Source organism: Sinocyclocheilus anshuiensis, unplaced genomic scaffold (genome assembly GCF_001515605.1).
Source record: "Sinocyclocheilus anshuiensis isolate Anshui unplaced genomic scaffold, SAMN03320099.WGS_v1.1 scaffold874, whole genome shotgun sequence".
Lineage (NCBI taxonomy): Eukaryota > Metazoa > Chordata > Actinopteri > Cypriniformes > Cyprinidae > Sinocyclocheilus > Sinocyclocheilus anshuiensis.
In genome coordinates, this window is record NW_015538065.1 from 1,434,395 (window position 1) to 1,449,527 (window position 15,133).

The following is a 15,133-nucleotide window of genomic DNA, read 5'->3' on the forward strand; positions in this document are numbered from 1 at the left end:
TATTCTATTCTATTCTATTCTATTCTATGCATTATGTTCTTACAGCATTATACAACACAACAGAAAAGAATAGGAGTTTATAAAATGTCCCATGTTAACCTTCCACCAAAATACCACACTGCACTTAAGTTCTACTATTATATTTTATAAAATACAAATAAATTAAATCAGTGTAGGAACAGTGAGATTTTCAAATATGTACCATGTTAAACATGGTTATTATTTGAGTTGTGGCATTTCATGGCTTGTTTAATGCATTTGTATTATATTATACTCTGTTCTGTTATGAATATGTGCTGTTTTATAGCATTACGGAACAGAATGCAGCTTAAAAGAACAGAATAGAAATGGTAACAATGGTTTCGACCAAATTGCCGTACTACACTTAAGTTATCATTATTACTGAAAATAAAATAAATAGATAAAAATAAACAAATAAATAAAATAATGTGACCTACTTCAAACTAAAAAGCTTGAATAAAATAGAATTGAATAGAATAGACCCCATCAAATATTTACCGTGGTTTCTATTACTAAAATTAACTGCTATTGTTAATATGTATAATCAGAATAAATATAGGATTTTATTAGTGTAAATTTGTTTTGTTAGAGAATAAAATGAATTGTGATATTTTGTATTGTTGTTATTGTAGAAACTGTGTTGAACAATAAAACATTCCCAAATACATAATGGCATTTTTAATGTCATGTTCTTTTTTCATTTATAATTATTACTTTACTTAGTACTAACATTTGAAATAAATTAATCTGGGACGCTCTTTAAACAATGTAAGAAGCTTAAAATAGAATAGAATAGAGCCTTTCAAGTATTTACCATGGTAACCATGGCTTCCATGCTATTATTACTGATATGCAAAACCAGAATACTATAGGATTTTATTTAATAGTGTAAATGATCAAGTTTTGTAAGAATACAATAAAATATGAAATGTTGTATTATTGTAATTAGTGTGTTGGGTCAAACAATAAAATATTCTCAATGCATAATGCCCTTTTTAATGTCGTGTTTGTTTATTGTTTGTATAAAACATCATATAAAACCATAAAATCATCATAAAAAAGGTCATTTGTACAAATAAATGGAGACAAGAAAAATTAACATACTATAAATCTTTTTTTTTCAAATCTTGATTCACGTAACGGCAACAAAATTCTAAATTCTAAACAAAATTGAATTTCAACTCTTTCATTCTGTATAATGTTCTCTGAGGTGTTTTTGCACAGCAAAACTGACATGGTAACATTTTACTTGATTAATGACTTATCCTTAGGTGGCCACAAAACCACCTGTGCGTTTGGTACTGTATACATATTTACATAATTGCACTGATAAAACATCACTAGACAGAATATTAACAGTCAACTATTAATGTAATGTAATATAATGTTGTTTGGCCATGAAATTGACCAGAATTGCTTCATTCAGACATAGGCATTTCTTCCATAAGTGCTCTGAGCATCTCTCCTGGATGCGGATGCTGAGTAAACTGTTTCACGTGTGGGCTGGTAGTAACTGCAAGAGAAGATGCAGAATGTAAGAAACATGCCCCCAAACACAAGCACAAATGCATAAAATAACAAGAATGGGCAAAATGTTTTATATGACAAAATGAGAAGCGAGAAAGTATGCGAAAGAGAAGTGTGTGAGTGAGTTTAAGTGATTGTGACAAAGAAACTCACGCCTTCTCCTTTGTGCCTAATTTGCAGGAGAACATGAGACAAGCTCCACCACAGATGGCAAGAACACCAGAGGCCCAGCCGATGTATAAAGCCTCTCCAATCTCATACCTATAACACACCACAAAAATAACATGTTCAGTCTAACGTGCATAGGTTTCACTCAAACTAAATTTAGTCAAACTTTACACAAACACAGGAGTTTCTATCATTCACTCTCAGAAAAAAAAGGTACAAAGGCTGTCACTGGGATACCCTTCCAAAAGGTACACGTTTGTACCTTATTTCATGCACATTAGTACCTTAATGGTAAATATTTGTACCTTTTGAAAAGGTACCACCACTGTGACAGCTTTTGTACTTTTTTCTGAGAGTGTTCAAATACATGTAGGCCTATAGTAAAGCACAGCCGAGGTAATTCAGTTATAGTCGGCAGTTTAATTCTTACTTTAATACTTCATAAAACTGTGTGTGAGCACCACCAACAGCTGTTCGATGAGAGCAGTAAATGAGTATTAAATAAAACAGCAGGAGGAAGCATTTCCCTTTTAATTTCCAGTAGAGCGCCTACTTTTGGCCAGGGTAAAGCGGGTTGAAGAACTCTTGAGTGATGTTGGCCGCGTACCAGGACACTGATATCATCGTGCACAAACCTTTGGATGGGATTAAAAACATAAAGATTAACAGTTACAATAGCAATAAAGCTTTCGGAATGTGAATCTGATAAGAACTCTTAAAAGACAGCCTGAAAAGCACATTCAGTCATGGTTGAGTTTAATTAGTAATGCGCCTTAGGCCTACCCTGCAGCAGGAAAAATACGCCTCCGGTTCCGGCGATTCTGCCTTTCAGTACGTAATTGTCACCGGCGGCCTTCGAGCACTGCATGCCGATGAGGGTGGCCACCATGCCGAATGAGCCAGCCACCACTGCCGCGATCATAAGAGCGCGGGACGCCTGGATATAACCTGGGGAAACAGAAAGATGTACTATTATATTACAATATTAACAAACCTACTAAAAGATCTGAATACAGTATTTAAAAAAAAATATAGGATTATATATAAATCAATAACCACACGAAATAAACAGCATAAAGAAAGTCAAATAGATATAAAAAAAAATAATTATTTAGTAAATAAGTAAATAAAAGAATGACAAAGAAAATACATAAATAGTAAATAGCAGTAAACAAACAAATAAACAAAAATAAAATATTGAAAGAAAGAAAGAAATTCTTTAAATTATTCCAAAACACAAAGTTGTGAGGAAAAAAATAATAATGAATAATTAAAATAAACAAAAATAAAATATTGAAAGGATAAATAAAAGAAGGAAGGAAGGAAGGAAAGTCAACTGAATTTAAAAGTAGGCTATAAAATAGTTACACTGTACATTTGCGACATTGTATATTTTAAATAAATAAGACATAAATACATTTATAAGACAAATAGCCTAAATCAGACTGACAAAGAAAATAAATAAATAGTAAATAGCAGTAAACAAATACATTAACAAAAATTAAATATTGAAAGAAAGAAAGAAATTCTTTAAATTATTCCAAAACACACAAAGTTGTAAGGAAAAAAATAATAATGGTAACCACATTTCCGCCAAAAGCAAATGTATTTATAGTGGTGGCTGATATCACATTGCTACAACTGATAATGAAATTATTAGTAAGTAAAGTATGGTGATGTTTGTCCTACCAGACAGGGCCAGTAGAGAGGGAAATTCGCGGCAGTTGTGCACTCCCGTCGAGTCCGTGGCGCAGGACATCCACAGATTCTCGTAAAGGGTTGAGGTGGTGATCACTGTCCCGTCTAACGAGGATACTTTCCAGTAACGGTTCGGGATTGTGACGCCAACCATTATCCAACTCACAACGCCTAGGATCAAAGCAACGACTTCAATAACCGGATCCATGGCTGCTTTAGATTACACAGGGGCCAAAGTCATCCACAATCTGCCTTAGTATTTCTTATGAGTTTCTCTGCTTTATGTAGTTGTTTTCCAAATGTGTTCAGCGTTGGCTGAAAAGTTATGAGAAATATCCAGATTTTATTAATTTCTCGAGCTGAGCCAGTTTTTCCATGGAGATCGAGATTACAGCAGTGTGACATATGAAATGTGTTGTTAAAAGGAGCGATGGGTCATTTATAGGCTCTGTTTGCCCTCCCCTCTCGTGTGGTGCATGCATTTTACACCCCGAAACTCAACAGGTGGTTATCACTAAAGTCCAATGGTCGTTCCCTGACCTTCACTGGCAGTGCATCCGTTATGTTTCATGGACTCAAACACATTGCACACTGTAAAATAGGGCTGGGTAAAAAATATCGATATCTCGATATTAATCGATTCTCTTTTTTATGGAACGATATCGATTCTTAAATCCCAAGAATCAATTATTCTAGCCTGTGTTCTGTTAATGGACGGAACACTGAAGGGCACCTCCCATCCAATAAATCGCAATACGCATTGTGCTTTGGTACTTTTAATATGAAACAAAGTCTCAGATTGCAAACGCTGTCCATTGCATTGCAGTATTCAAACAATAAATCAAATGCTGTTTTGGCGCTGTTTAAAACTTAAACTCATAGGTCATATGATGCTGCTAAAAAGAACATTATTCTGTGTATTTGGTGTAATGAAATGTGTTTATGCTGCCCAAAATGTGCGTTTGAATCATCAGTGGCAAATCCTTTAAATATAAAAAACGTTCTTACAGTCTGTGAGTCAGAACAGCCGGCATTGTAGGCTACTCTCCCAGGATCAGGAAACAGTCCTCCATAAAATGCGCTGGACACATCTGAATATTTGGGTTAAACTTGTAAATACAACTTTAACCACTGATTTCTAGTCGTGTCCTCTTTTGGAAGACCAAACAAAGTAGTTTCGCTTTCACAATGAAACACACAGCGCCTTGAGTATGCGGAGGCCGGCTTGAGTGAGCAGAGGCCGGTGGGCTTGATAACAGCGCGGCTGGCGGATTCGACTAAGGAGGCTTGCGGCAACCACATGTGACGACCCCGGGCTGGACTCTGCTTCGTTCACGGTGAAAGCCGATCCGGTGATCCACAGCGAGAAGTTGATGTATTTCCTCAGCAACCAGCACGGATCAGCTCCAGGCACGACGAAGCAGATATCGTCCTCTTTTGGAAGACCAAACAAAGTAGTTTCGCTTTCACAATGAAACACACAGCGCCTTCACGACATGGCGGCGGCAACAACAATACTACAGTGAGAATAAAAGTTACGCCTTCTTTCTTTGCGTGAACATTTGGGCAGCGTTATGCAAATCTTCCCACATAGTGAGGTAGATATGTGGGGGCGTGTTAGAACGAGCCGTTTTAGGTAGGCGTGGCTGACTCTTAACTTTTATAAAGAATATCTCTTTGGATTTGAGACTTTAGTCTTTGCAACTTTACAGATCTTCTTTATGCACCGAGAGCTTGTAACACTCCAAAGAGAAAGGAAAAATTTAAATCGCATCATATGACCCCTTTAAATAAAATAAAAAAGTAAGATTTCTTTAAAGTTTAAAAAAATACTGACCTCACACTTTTGAATGGTAACCATAAATGAATAGCTATAAAGACTAAAATCAAAACAATTGGTATTGGGACAAATAAGAGCCAGCTAATAGTAAAACTGAGTGCTTTTATATGTTACAAAGTATATGGAACATGTCAATTAAACAAGCAGTGACTAAACCAAATTTCTGAAACCCTTTCAAACATTAATCTGGCCTATTAATAACAGATTTTAGTGGTTTTAGTGGATTTTAATAGGCTACTAGACGTTTAGCAAAATGTTTTGGAATTGTCTTCAGAGGACACTATCAGAAGAGGGAAAAGGGGAACTACTGGGTGCAGCGATTAAATGAACAACTGAAGAAGCTGTTGACAGTGTTTATCTGCTGCCTTTATCTGCTTTATCTGAAAAGCTTGTGAGGAGACTTAAACACAGTACAGACACATATACGTAATTAAACATTTTGCATGTAAACAAAGGTCAATAAAAATAAAGTGAAGATAAACTCATTGTGACATGATTAGGTAAATGGTGAACAACTCCACTGCTCTGGTTGAAAAAAAGATAAACATCGTGTTCAACTTAAAGGGGTCATATGATCCTTTTTTAAAGATCATTATTTTGTGTATTTGGTGTAACAGAATATTAATTAATGACAGAATTGTCATTTTTGGGTGAACTAACCCTTTAATACACAATATATATATTTTTTATTTTCTTTTTATTAGATTTTCAAAACAACAACACACACAAAAAATAAATAAATACATAAACCAGAGCTGAACAAAACATAAATAAGAAACAAAAATACTGTCAGCACTACATATAAGATGAATACTTACATGAAATAGTAATACCCTAGATATGAGTACTTCACAATTCTAAGGAGATACATCTTACTACCCAATGAACCAGCCACAAATAGATTCTACAACTCTTTATACACATGATATATTCAAACAATTTATTACAAAAAGATTACTATAACTGCAGACAATATTTTAAAACAAGTATTGCATTATATGTCAACATTAACAAGAAATAGAATTTAGTCACATGATGACATCACAGAAATGCCTACAAAGATCTTCGACAAGTTTAAATTCTTCCATTAATGTTTAATGGCTTAATGAAAAATTTGCCATCTGTGAAGAAAAGATGTTAACAAAATATGACACACCAGAGGCTGAAGTTCATGTGGCAATAACTAAAACTTTCAGATTTGATAATAAGTATCCAGATAATTCTGAAATCCCTCTGAACAACACATAGCCTACTGATTTTAAACATCAAACACCATTAATAGCCAGATAACTATCACTTATCCTTACTGTACAAAGACCTATAAGTGATTAACTTATTTTATTGTCGTGAGACTAAGATATTTTGAGTGAATTGTACTGGAAATAGGCAAAATGGCAAACCGTATCTTGGAAGGTGAACATGCTGATTCTCAAATCGATTCCCAGTTAAAGGAAGTAAGTATGTTGCAATACATGGCTTTGTAAAATATGTAGAAAGAAAGGATCAAATGCAGTAAATTCATCTATATGTGTAGAGGCCACTGCCATTAGGAAACACCTGGTATATGTGGTCTGCAATAATCAAAAAACATGTCAAAGTAACATCCACATAAACGCTAGGATCCAAGCTTTCACACAGGAGAATATTGCCCAGAGCAATCCACTGCATCCACCAATCTGCTTTCTTCTCATCCTGTTGTCATCTCTTCCCCAGGTAAACAACACATGTACCTGACCACCAACCTGATCTAAACACGATTCATCAGACCAGGCTACTTTATTCGATTGCTTCAGACATTGTTTACCGGTGTCCTTCCTTGCACCAGTTTAGGTACTAACTACATACCGGTAACACCCCACATCTATCTATCTATCTATCTATCTATCTAGTCATTTAGCAGATGCTTTTATCCAAAGCGACTTACAAATGAGGACAATAAAAGCAGTCAAAACTAACAAAAGAGCAACAATATATAAGTGCAAATGACAAGTCTCGGTTAGCCTAACTATATATCATCTATCTATCTATCTATCTATCTATCTATCTATCTATCTATCTATCTATCTATCTATCTATCTATCTATCTATCTATCTATCTATCTATCTATCTATCTATCTATCTATCTATCTATCTATCTATCTATCTATCTATCTATCTATCTATCTGTCTATCTATCTGTCTATCTGTCTGTCTGTAAATACATACATAAATATAATACATTAAAATGCATCATCTACAATTTGATTTCATTGCTTTTTTATAATGTGTTAATGTAACAAATATATGTTGATAATAAAATTTTTTTAACTCTTTCACATGTAACGTGAGCAATGACAGGACAAAAGTTAGACTAGGTGCTGCCGCTGTTGAATTGTTTGCGTGTGATAAGCAGATGATTGTTCTCGGTTTTAAAGGTCAGGTTTATGACTAGCTTGCTTGACTATTGCTATAAGTCAACTTTAATGGTTCCTTAACAAACACAATAGTTTTCCCACATGGTTATGCATCTCCTAAAACCAATGATGACACTTTCAATGATCTGACGTTTATGGGGACCATAAAAAGAGCTCATAAAATAGTTCTGTTAGAAAGCAGACTTTTTGCAGTGATGCTGAATCCTGAACGTGGAAATCTATACTCAGTTCAAACCCTGCTCTAACACATACAGCAAACTCGGCAGGGTTAATTCAGCTCTCACTCTCAGAAAAAAAAAAAGTAAAAAAGCTGTCACTGGGGCAGTACCTTTTCAAAACGTACACCTTTGTACCTAAAGGGTCCATATTGGTAACTTAAAGGGTAGATATTAGTACCTAAAGTGTGCATATTAGTACCTAAACGGAACAAAAGTATACCTTTTGAAATTGTTCCACCCCAATGACAGCTTTGTACCTTTTTTTTCTGAGAGTAGGATCCTTGCCAAGTTTGCTGTGTTTAAATAAGATCGCGTAATTTAATTGTCATAGTGTCATGTAAAATCTAACACATTCGACTACCTGGTAAAAATATGTTTGTTGTCTCTGTAGGAAGGCTGATTTTCAGGAGCAGGATTGAGTCATGGGTGTAATTTGGGTACACTGTAAAAAATGACTGTGATGTTAACAGTAAAAGACTGTAAAAATGCTACAGTAAAAACCTGTTAATTGGTTAACAGTAAGTTTCCATAATATATTCAGTGAATAAATGTAATTACATTTAACGTAATTTTACAGTAAAATGCTGTTAAAAATACGGTTTTTGGAAGTGAAAAAGAAAAAGTAAATTATACATTTACTTTTTCTTTTTCACTTCCAAAAACCGTATTTTTAACAGCATTTTACTGTAAAATTACGTTAAATGTAATTACATTTATTCACCGTATATAGTATGGAAACTTACTGATAACCAATTAACAGGATAACATTCAACATTTCTTAGTTTTTTCTTATCAGTTGTGCACATTAGGGTTTAATCTTGCATCTAATGTTGTTAAATTAATGTTTATTGCATTATTTCAGTATCAAGTGTGTCACTGTGATGGGGTTTAGTGTTAGTGTGAATGACACTGTGCACCTTCTATATATAAGTATTGCCCTCCTCAGCTCATAGAAAAGCTGTTTATGATGAGCTTTGGCTCATCATGTGACTTTCTCATCACCACCAGTTTTTGGTGGTTATCAGTGCATTACAATGGTTCAAAAGAGATATTAGTACTTCAATGTGTTGGTTTATTAACATTACATCAGTTAATGAAATACGGTATTTTATTGTGAATTTAAGTCAAGTCTGTAAAACCTGAAATGTTGCTACCATATTTTGTACGGTGAAGTTCTGGCAACCACAGCTGCCGGTATTTTACCGTAAATGTCACAGATTTTTTTTTACAGTGACATCGTAGTGGACAAGACAAATATAATAGATGTGCGTAAACAAGAATAAACTGTGGGGATATTTAATTGACTATTGTACACAGAGAGTGTTGTGTAATTGCTTTAAGCAAATTTGTAATGTGTAAACAAAGAAAGGAAGAAAATTATGATTGAGCTCTGAACCCAGGCGGTTGTAAATCTTTTTTATGATCTCTTTAACATCAAGAGGTGAGCCGAATCAAAAACTATTATTAAATAACAAGGAAAAACATGTGCATTGATATTGTTTGACTGATACTAAAATGCCCCTACATGTTTCAATCAAACTTGCACTGTTGAATTGGGCTACTTGGATTTGCTGTAATAAACAAATGCATCAATAGAATATTTATTCTATTCTCTATTTACTATATCAAAATCAATATGAGAAATGACAATCAATCAGATGTACAAAACAAATGTGACTTTCATGGGATGAAATGCACTCTCAGGAAAAAAGGTGCAAAGCTGTAACCGAGGCAGTATCAAAAGCTACAACCTTGTTCCTTACTAACCACTAAATGCTAAATATGAATACCTTAAACTACATATTAGCATCTAAAGTGTACACATTAGTAACTTTTAAAAGGGTACCGTCCCAGTGACAGTTTTGCACATTTTTTCTGAGTCCGAGTCTGAACTTGACTTGAATCTTTGTTTTTCTCACATCTCAATTCACTAGTTTGTTCTCCCTTTTATTTTAGTGCTAATTACAATTAGTCTCAACAAAGTTTGGAAACATCCAATAGAACAAAGCACCAGCAAAGTCCCACACACAGGCAAATAGGAGAAAGAATAGCCTGTGCATCAGACTTCTTTTCATCATTTGCTTTACCGGTTAATTAGTAACCACAATATTGTGTTATAAAATGATGGTACTAATGGCAACCATAAAGACAGCATTGTAAAGCTGAGATGATGTGCGTAAGTCCCTTATTAATAATTAATTAGTCCCTTAGTTGAATCATGTGGGAAGTACAAATTGTACATTAAATTGAATGCCATTATCAGCTATTATTATACTTTCAAGGCCTGATAGTTGTTGACTTAAATCAACGTTGGAGATACTCCCACATCTGAGAGCGTCTGAGCTAATGATGCACGGAGGACAACGACTTTGTGAGTGACTATTTAACCAGCAGCTTCAGACCGCATTCAAAATTAAAGTAATCTATGTTCTTCTCACCTTGATTCCCAGATATTTTGACTAAATAATTTTAAGACTTGCATGATGCATATCCAACTAAAAAATAAAAAAAATATAAAAAATCCCTTCATTAGTCTCTTTCAGACTTAAAATACCTTGTTTTGTTGAATGATGGACTTGACTCCAGTCTCTTGTTCATCTTAACAATGTGTGGAGGACAAAGAAAACACTGGGAAAAAGTGCTTTTTCTTTGCAAATGTTTCAGTATAAAATGAGCATAGATTACAAAAAGTCACAGAGAACACACAAGGAAGGGAAGATGAAACGCTTGACAGCACATGTTAACCCCTGGGTAATAAACAAGGTGCTGACAACGATGACTTGTAAGAAAAAGCATTACAAGGCTGGTCGTGCATGACACTTCCAAATCAAACGTGCAACGCATGTAAACACACCTTACAAGTTCAGTAAGCACAAATTTGAATTTATTAACAGTTTTAATGTAGTTCATCAAAAATGTTCCATATTGATTATCTATAGTGTAAGTAGATTGATATATTTAATTAAAAAAGAGAAAACCCCAAAAGTGCATACTAATACAATACATCTTATTCTGTACTGCAAATCCTTGGGAAACCTCTGTAGTTGAATTTTCTTTGAAAAATGAAAAGAGGGAAAACATAATTTTTTTTTACTTTATTCCAACCCCACATATCTATACATAACAGAAAGAGCTGGAGAATCATAAAGCAAAAGAAATGTGGTAAAATATGATAGCTCATTATGAAACTCATGGCAGAAAAATACAAAATAAAAAGGGACAGGCCTCCTTATGGTTTTATGTGATTATAAGAAATCATTAAGTCTCTCTTCTGGAGAGGAACGGAATCAAAGTACGCTCGCCAGGAACTCCATATTAGGACTTTGCACCTTTGGCCACGGCCAAACCAATAAGACCAGCCAATCCGGCCACACCTAAACCGATACCGCCGACGATCGCCATGCCAACTAAGCCATCTGAAAAAGAACATGTAAAAAAATAATAATAATAATGATTTCTTTGTTGAGATGAATCCACTATTGCTTATGCCGTTATCAATTTGAGTTTTGTTTACATGCACATAAAATTCAGTTTAAGGCCTATATTTATGTTTATACACATACAGACACTGGAATATTTCCATAAACGTGGTTGTTGCAGGTATGACAATATAACCAGGTCTATAATTTAATAAGGACTCCTCCACTTCTCGCCTTTAAAAACACCTGAGAACACCGTCATACAATGGTAATAATCAGGCAATTGTCAAAAGGCAGGTGCAGTCATGTGGTGGTAACTCAGCAAAAGAAGAGAGAGTGAATGCAAGTTTGCAGCAAGGACTGGTAGGAGAAAGCCGTGATGTTATAGCTTACAGATGTAGAATGGCAAAGCAATTTAAGAATGTTGAAACGCTCATTCCACAAAATCTGCAATCATGAAGAATGGGATGAAACCAGTTGCCATCAAACTGGGAGGTTTTGCGGCACAGACACACATACTTCCTTCACTGCAGTGGATTTTCTGAATAAGTTACATGCAACAAGTTTCTGATTAAAGCTGGTTTATTCCTGGGGTGGTAATTGGAATTTGCGGAATCCAAAAATTGCCGTAAACAGAAAAACAGCAATATGATTGTGGCATTTACATGACTGAATACCAATCACTAAATTCTGATATGCATGCAAATGCAGTCATCATCTCAAGCTTTCTCATTCTAAATGGATCTTGAACAATTATTCTTTGTGACAAATGAAAGGCAGTGAATATAATTAAAACTGAAATGTATTCCTGTGATGGCAAATCTGAATATTCAGCAGCCATTACTTCAGTCTTCAGTGCCACATGATCTTTCAAAAATCATTCTAATATGCTGATTTTTTTGCTCCAGAAACATTTCTGTTTATTATCAATGCTGAAAACAGTTGTGCTACTTACTATTTTTGTGGAAACAATTATACATTTTTTTTTAGGATTTGATGAATATAAAGTTCAAAATAATTTATTTAAAAATAGAAATGTATTTGAACAATGCGAAAATTCATGTTAATTGTCACTTTTGAATAATGAAATGAGTCCTTGCTAAATAAAAGTATTAATTTTTTTAAAAAACAAAATCGCACGGACCCCAAACTTTTAAACGGTAGTGTGTCACAAAATCCTAATTAATAAGACCATTTTCTGGTTCAAATGCTGTTGTATCTCACCTTTTCTTAGCGCATTGTTGATGAGTTTCTCCAGTTCCAGGGCCTGTTTATTATGAGGTTCATTCTTCAGCAGTGAACGAATGTACTTCAGTGCTCTCTCGTACTCCTGAGAGTACGATAGTAAGGTGGTAAAGAGAGAGAGATTAAATGGAAACTAATTAAAAATGATCCAAGTATCTCTAAGCCCAGTTTATACTATATTTTTGATCAAACAAATGCAACATTGTTGAGCAAATGAGAATTCTTTCAAAAAACATTACTGGCCAAAACGTTCGAAAGGTAATGTATTTCAAACATGCATGCCCTTGATTTTGGGGTAAAATATGACTTGGACATGTACATGTTTTGTGAGATTCACCTCTGTACATTTACTTCATCTGGTATCCGTATTGAACCGTTTACACATTACACTTGTTTATACGGTGACGTGACAGTAAAGTTATTTAATTGATCTGATTTTGAAATTATGCAGTAAACTCCAATGTACCAGGGCTTCCAGGAACAGAGTTGAGAAACACTCTTTTAACTAGATGCCACGGATGGCGTCATGAAATAAAGAATGCTTATCAGCAGTGACAAAACCATCACATATCAAAATAAGAAAAATGTAAACCCACCTTAAGTCTGTAGTTTGCAACAGCAAGGTAGAAGAGGAAATCTCTCTGATCATCTTTTTTGCTTTTATGAACCAGTTCTGTTCAAAGAAAACGGAATCACTTTCAGAATTTTCAACCAAGAATCGGACCAATAACAGCTGAAGCTCAAGAAGGTTGTAACTGACCAAAGACATGCTGAAGAACTGACCTTCTAATAGATGAATGCCTTTTACAATGTCATTTGTGTACTTGCTTCTGATCAAACACCAGGCGTACTCAAACGTGGTTTCTTTGGAAACGGGTCCTTTCACCAGCTCAGCGTTGTACTTCTTCTCAAACCTCTGAAAGACAACAATTCTTGTCAATAGACTGATGGGAGTCAGATTGACTCCATTGCATCAGTAGATGTGTTGCCAACTAATTTTCAGAGAAAGTTGCTAAAGGAAGGTCGGTTTGTTGCTAAAAGTTGCTAAATGACGTTATGATGTCATCGTGCGATGACGTCATTGCGTAACCACGATGCAAAATTGTGTCACAACATCAAATCTCAGCAAAAAAAATATATTTTATATATGTGTTTGTACAATAATATGCATAATATAATAAAATATAAATAACTGTATTTTTCAATAAATTGAATTATTGAACACTTACACATTTTTAAATGATTACAATTTAAGTTTTTTTAATAACTAGTAGTAATACTACACATTCTCAACAATTATGCTTTAAGCAGTGTATTAGTAGTTAGTTAGTATGCTACACTCTAAGAAAAGTCTGTAAAAATAGGGCACAATCTACTATGTTAATATGAAATAATTTTCCGTATTGGTTTTTTACCTGCATTTTAAATTACGCATTGTGTTTTCGGGTTACAGTGAATAATGGATAACGTCCTGGAAAATTACTAGTATCTTTTTCATTTTTCTTACAGTGTACTAACTGAACAACAATCACAGGTACAAGCTACTAACAAAGTGAATAATAAATGAACAATTATTAAATTATTATTATTAAATTGAATAATTGCAAATAGCAGCTAACTTAATTCACGTGATGTGTGTGCTGCTAGGCATCTTTGGTTTCCTCTTTTTGTGTAATTTGGATGGAAAATGTGTGCCTTTTTATTGTCTGAGTCACTTATCAAAAGTTGCTAAAAGTTGCCAAATAAATTTTTTAAATGGCAATTTTTTTTTACATTTTTTAAATTCGTTGCTAGGTGCTTTTGGAAGAAAAAGTTGCTAGGGTAGTCTAAACAGTTGCTAAATTTAGCAACAAAATTGCTAAATTGGCAACACTGATCAGTAGATGGCTGATGTCGGGATCACGTGCTCCCTCTGGCAGACAACCACAGACTAACTTTTACAGCAGGAATCAATTTCATTCAAATAGTAGGTGAGATAATAGGATAACAATAATAAGTTGATAAAATAAGTGTATTTTAATCAAAAAGCAAAGGCGTATAACAGTAGGTCTACTCTATAAGTCTATGAGTTACAATAATCAATGCATAATCAATGTTGTTGTTTTGATTAAGTAGCGTACCGTAGAAACGCGTCCGCCGAAAATCCCGATTAAAACCCGAAATCAGTCATTTCACCACATACATCAATACGACATCGATGTCATTTTGGATTTACAGTCATGAAAGTAAAGGATAAAATGTTTTACCTTTAGATCTTCTGGTGCCACAAGATCTGACACAACAGCCTCCATGTTCGCGGAAAAACCCACACCGGCGCATTCACGAAATTGCCAAAATAAAAGTCCGTGATTATGATGTGCTCAACTTCGGTATTGTAATCGCAGCTGTATGTCTATGCTCTAAATGGCATCAACGCAGCAGGTTTTGGTGTATTGTACTAAACATCCCTAACAGCGAATGCTGTGATGATACCATGTTAAAATGGTGGAGCCAAATACCATGGTATTTTGATATAGGCTACCAAGTAACTAAATGATAACCATGCTATATTTGGATTTTTTATATGTTTGAATGGTTATATA

At 34.5% G+C, this 15,133-nt stretch overlaps 2 protein-coding genes and 1 long non-coding RNA gene across 3 annotated transcripts in view; 1 reads left to right on the forward strand and 2 right to left on the reverse strand.

Moving 5' to 3' along the window:
- Window positions 1-1,782, forward strand: part of LOC107683558 (uncharacterized) — a 2,403-nt gene extending 621 nt beyond the window's left edge. The window contains exons 2-3 of the long non-coding RNA XR_001633732.1: window positions 1,448-1,555; window positions 1,729-1,782. This is a non-coding gene — a long non-coding RNA (uncharacterized LOC107683558). The remainder of the gene's footprint in view (window positions 1-1,447; window positions 1,556-1,728) is intronic.
- LOC107683556 (claudin-15-like) lies at window positions 1,161-3,807 on the reverse strand. Its single transcript, XM_016479635.1, has 5 exons — window positions 3,406-3,807; window positions 2,500-2,664; window positions 2,270-2,351; window positions 1,702-1,809; window positions 1,161-1,534 (listed from the first exon to the last, which is right to left on the reverse strand). The coding sequence occupies exons 1-5, from the start codon at window positions 3,620-3,622 to the stop codon at window positions 1,444-1,446; spliced, it is 663 nt and encodes a 220-aa protein (XP_016335121.1). The 5' UTR covers window positions 3,623-3,807; the 3' UTR covers window positions 1,161-1,443.
- Window positions 3,808-10,970: 7,163 nt separating this feature from the next.
- Window positions 10,971-14,894, reverse strand: LOC107683557 (mitochondrial fission 1 protein-like). Its single transcript, XM_016479636.1, has 5 exons — window positions 14,798-14,894; window positions 13,335-13,467; window positions 13,148-13,224; window positions 12,531-12,636; window positions 10,971-11,303 (listed from the first exon to the last, which is right to left on the reverse strand). The coding sequence occupies exons 1-5, from the start codon at window positions 14,840-14,842 to the stop codon at window positions 11,203-11,205; spliced, it is 462 nt and encodes a 153-aa protein (XP_016335122.1). The 5' UTR covers window positions 14,843-14,894; the 3' UTR covers window positions 10,971-11,202.
- Between the last annotated feature and the right edge of the window lie 239 nt (window positions 14,895-15,133).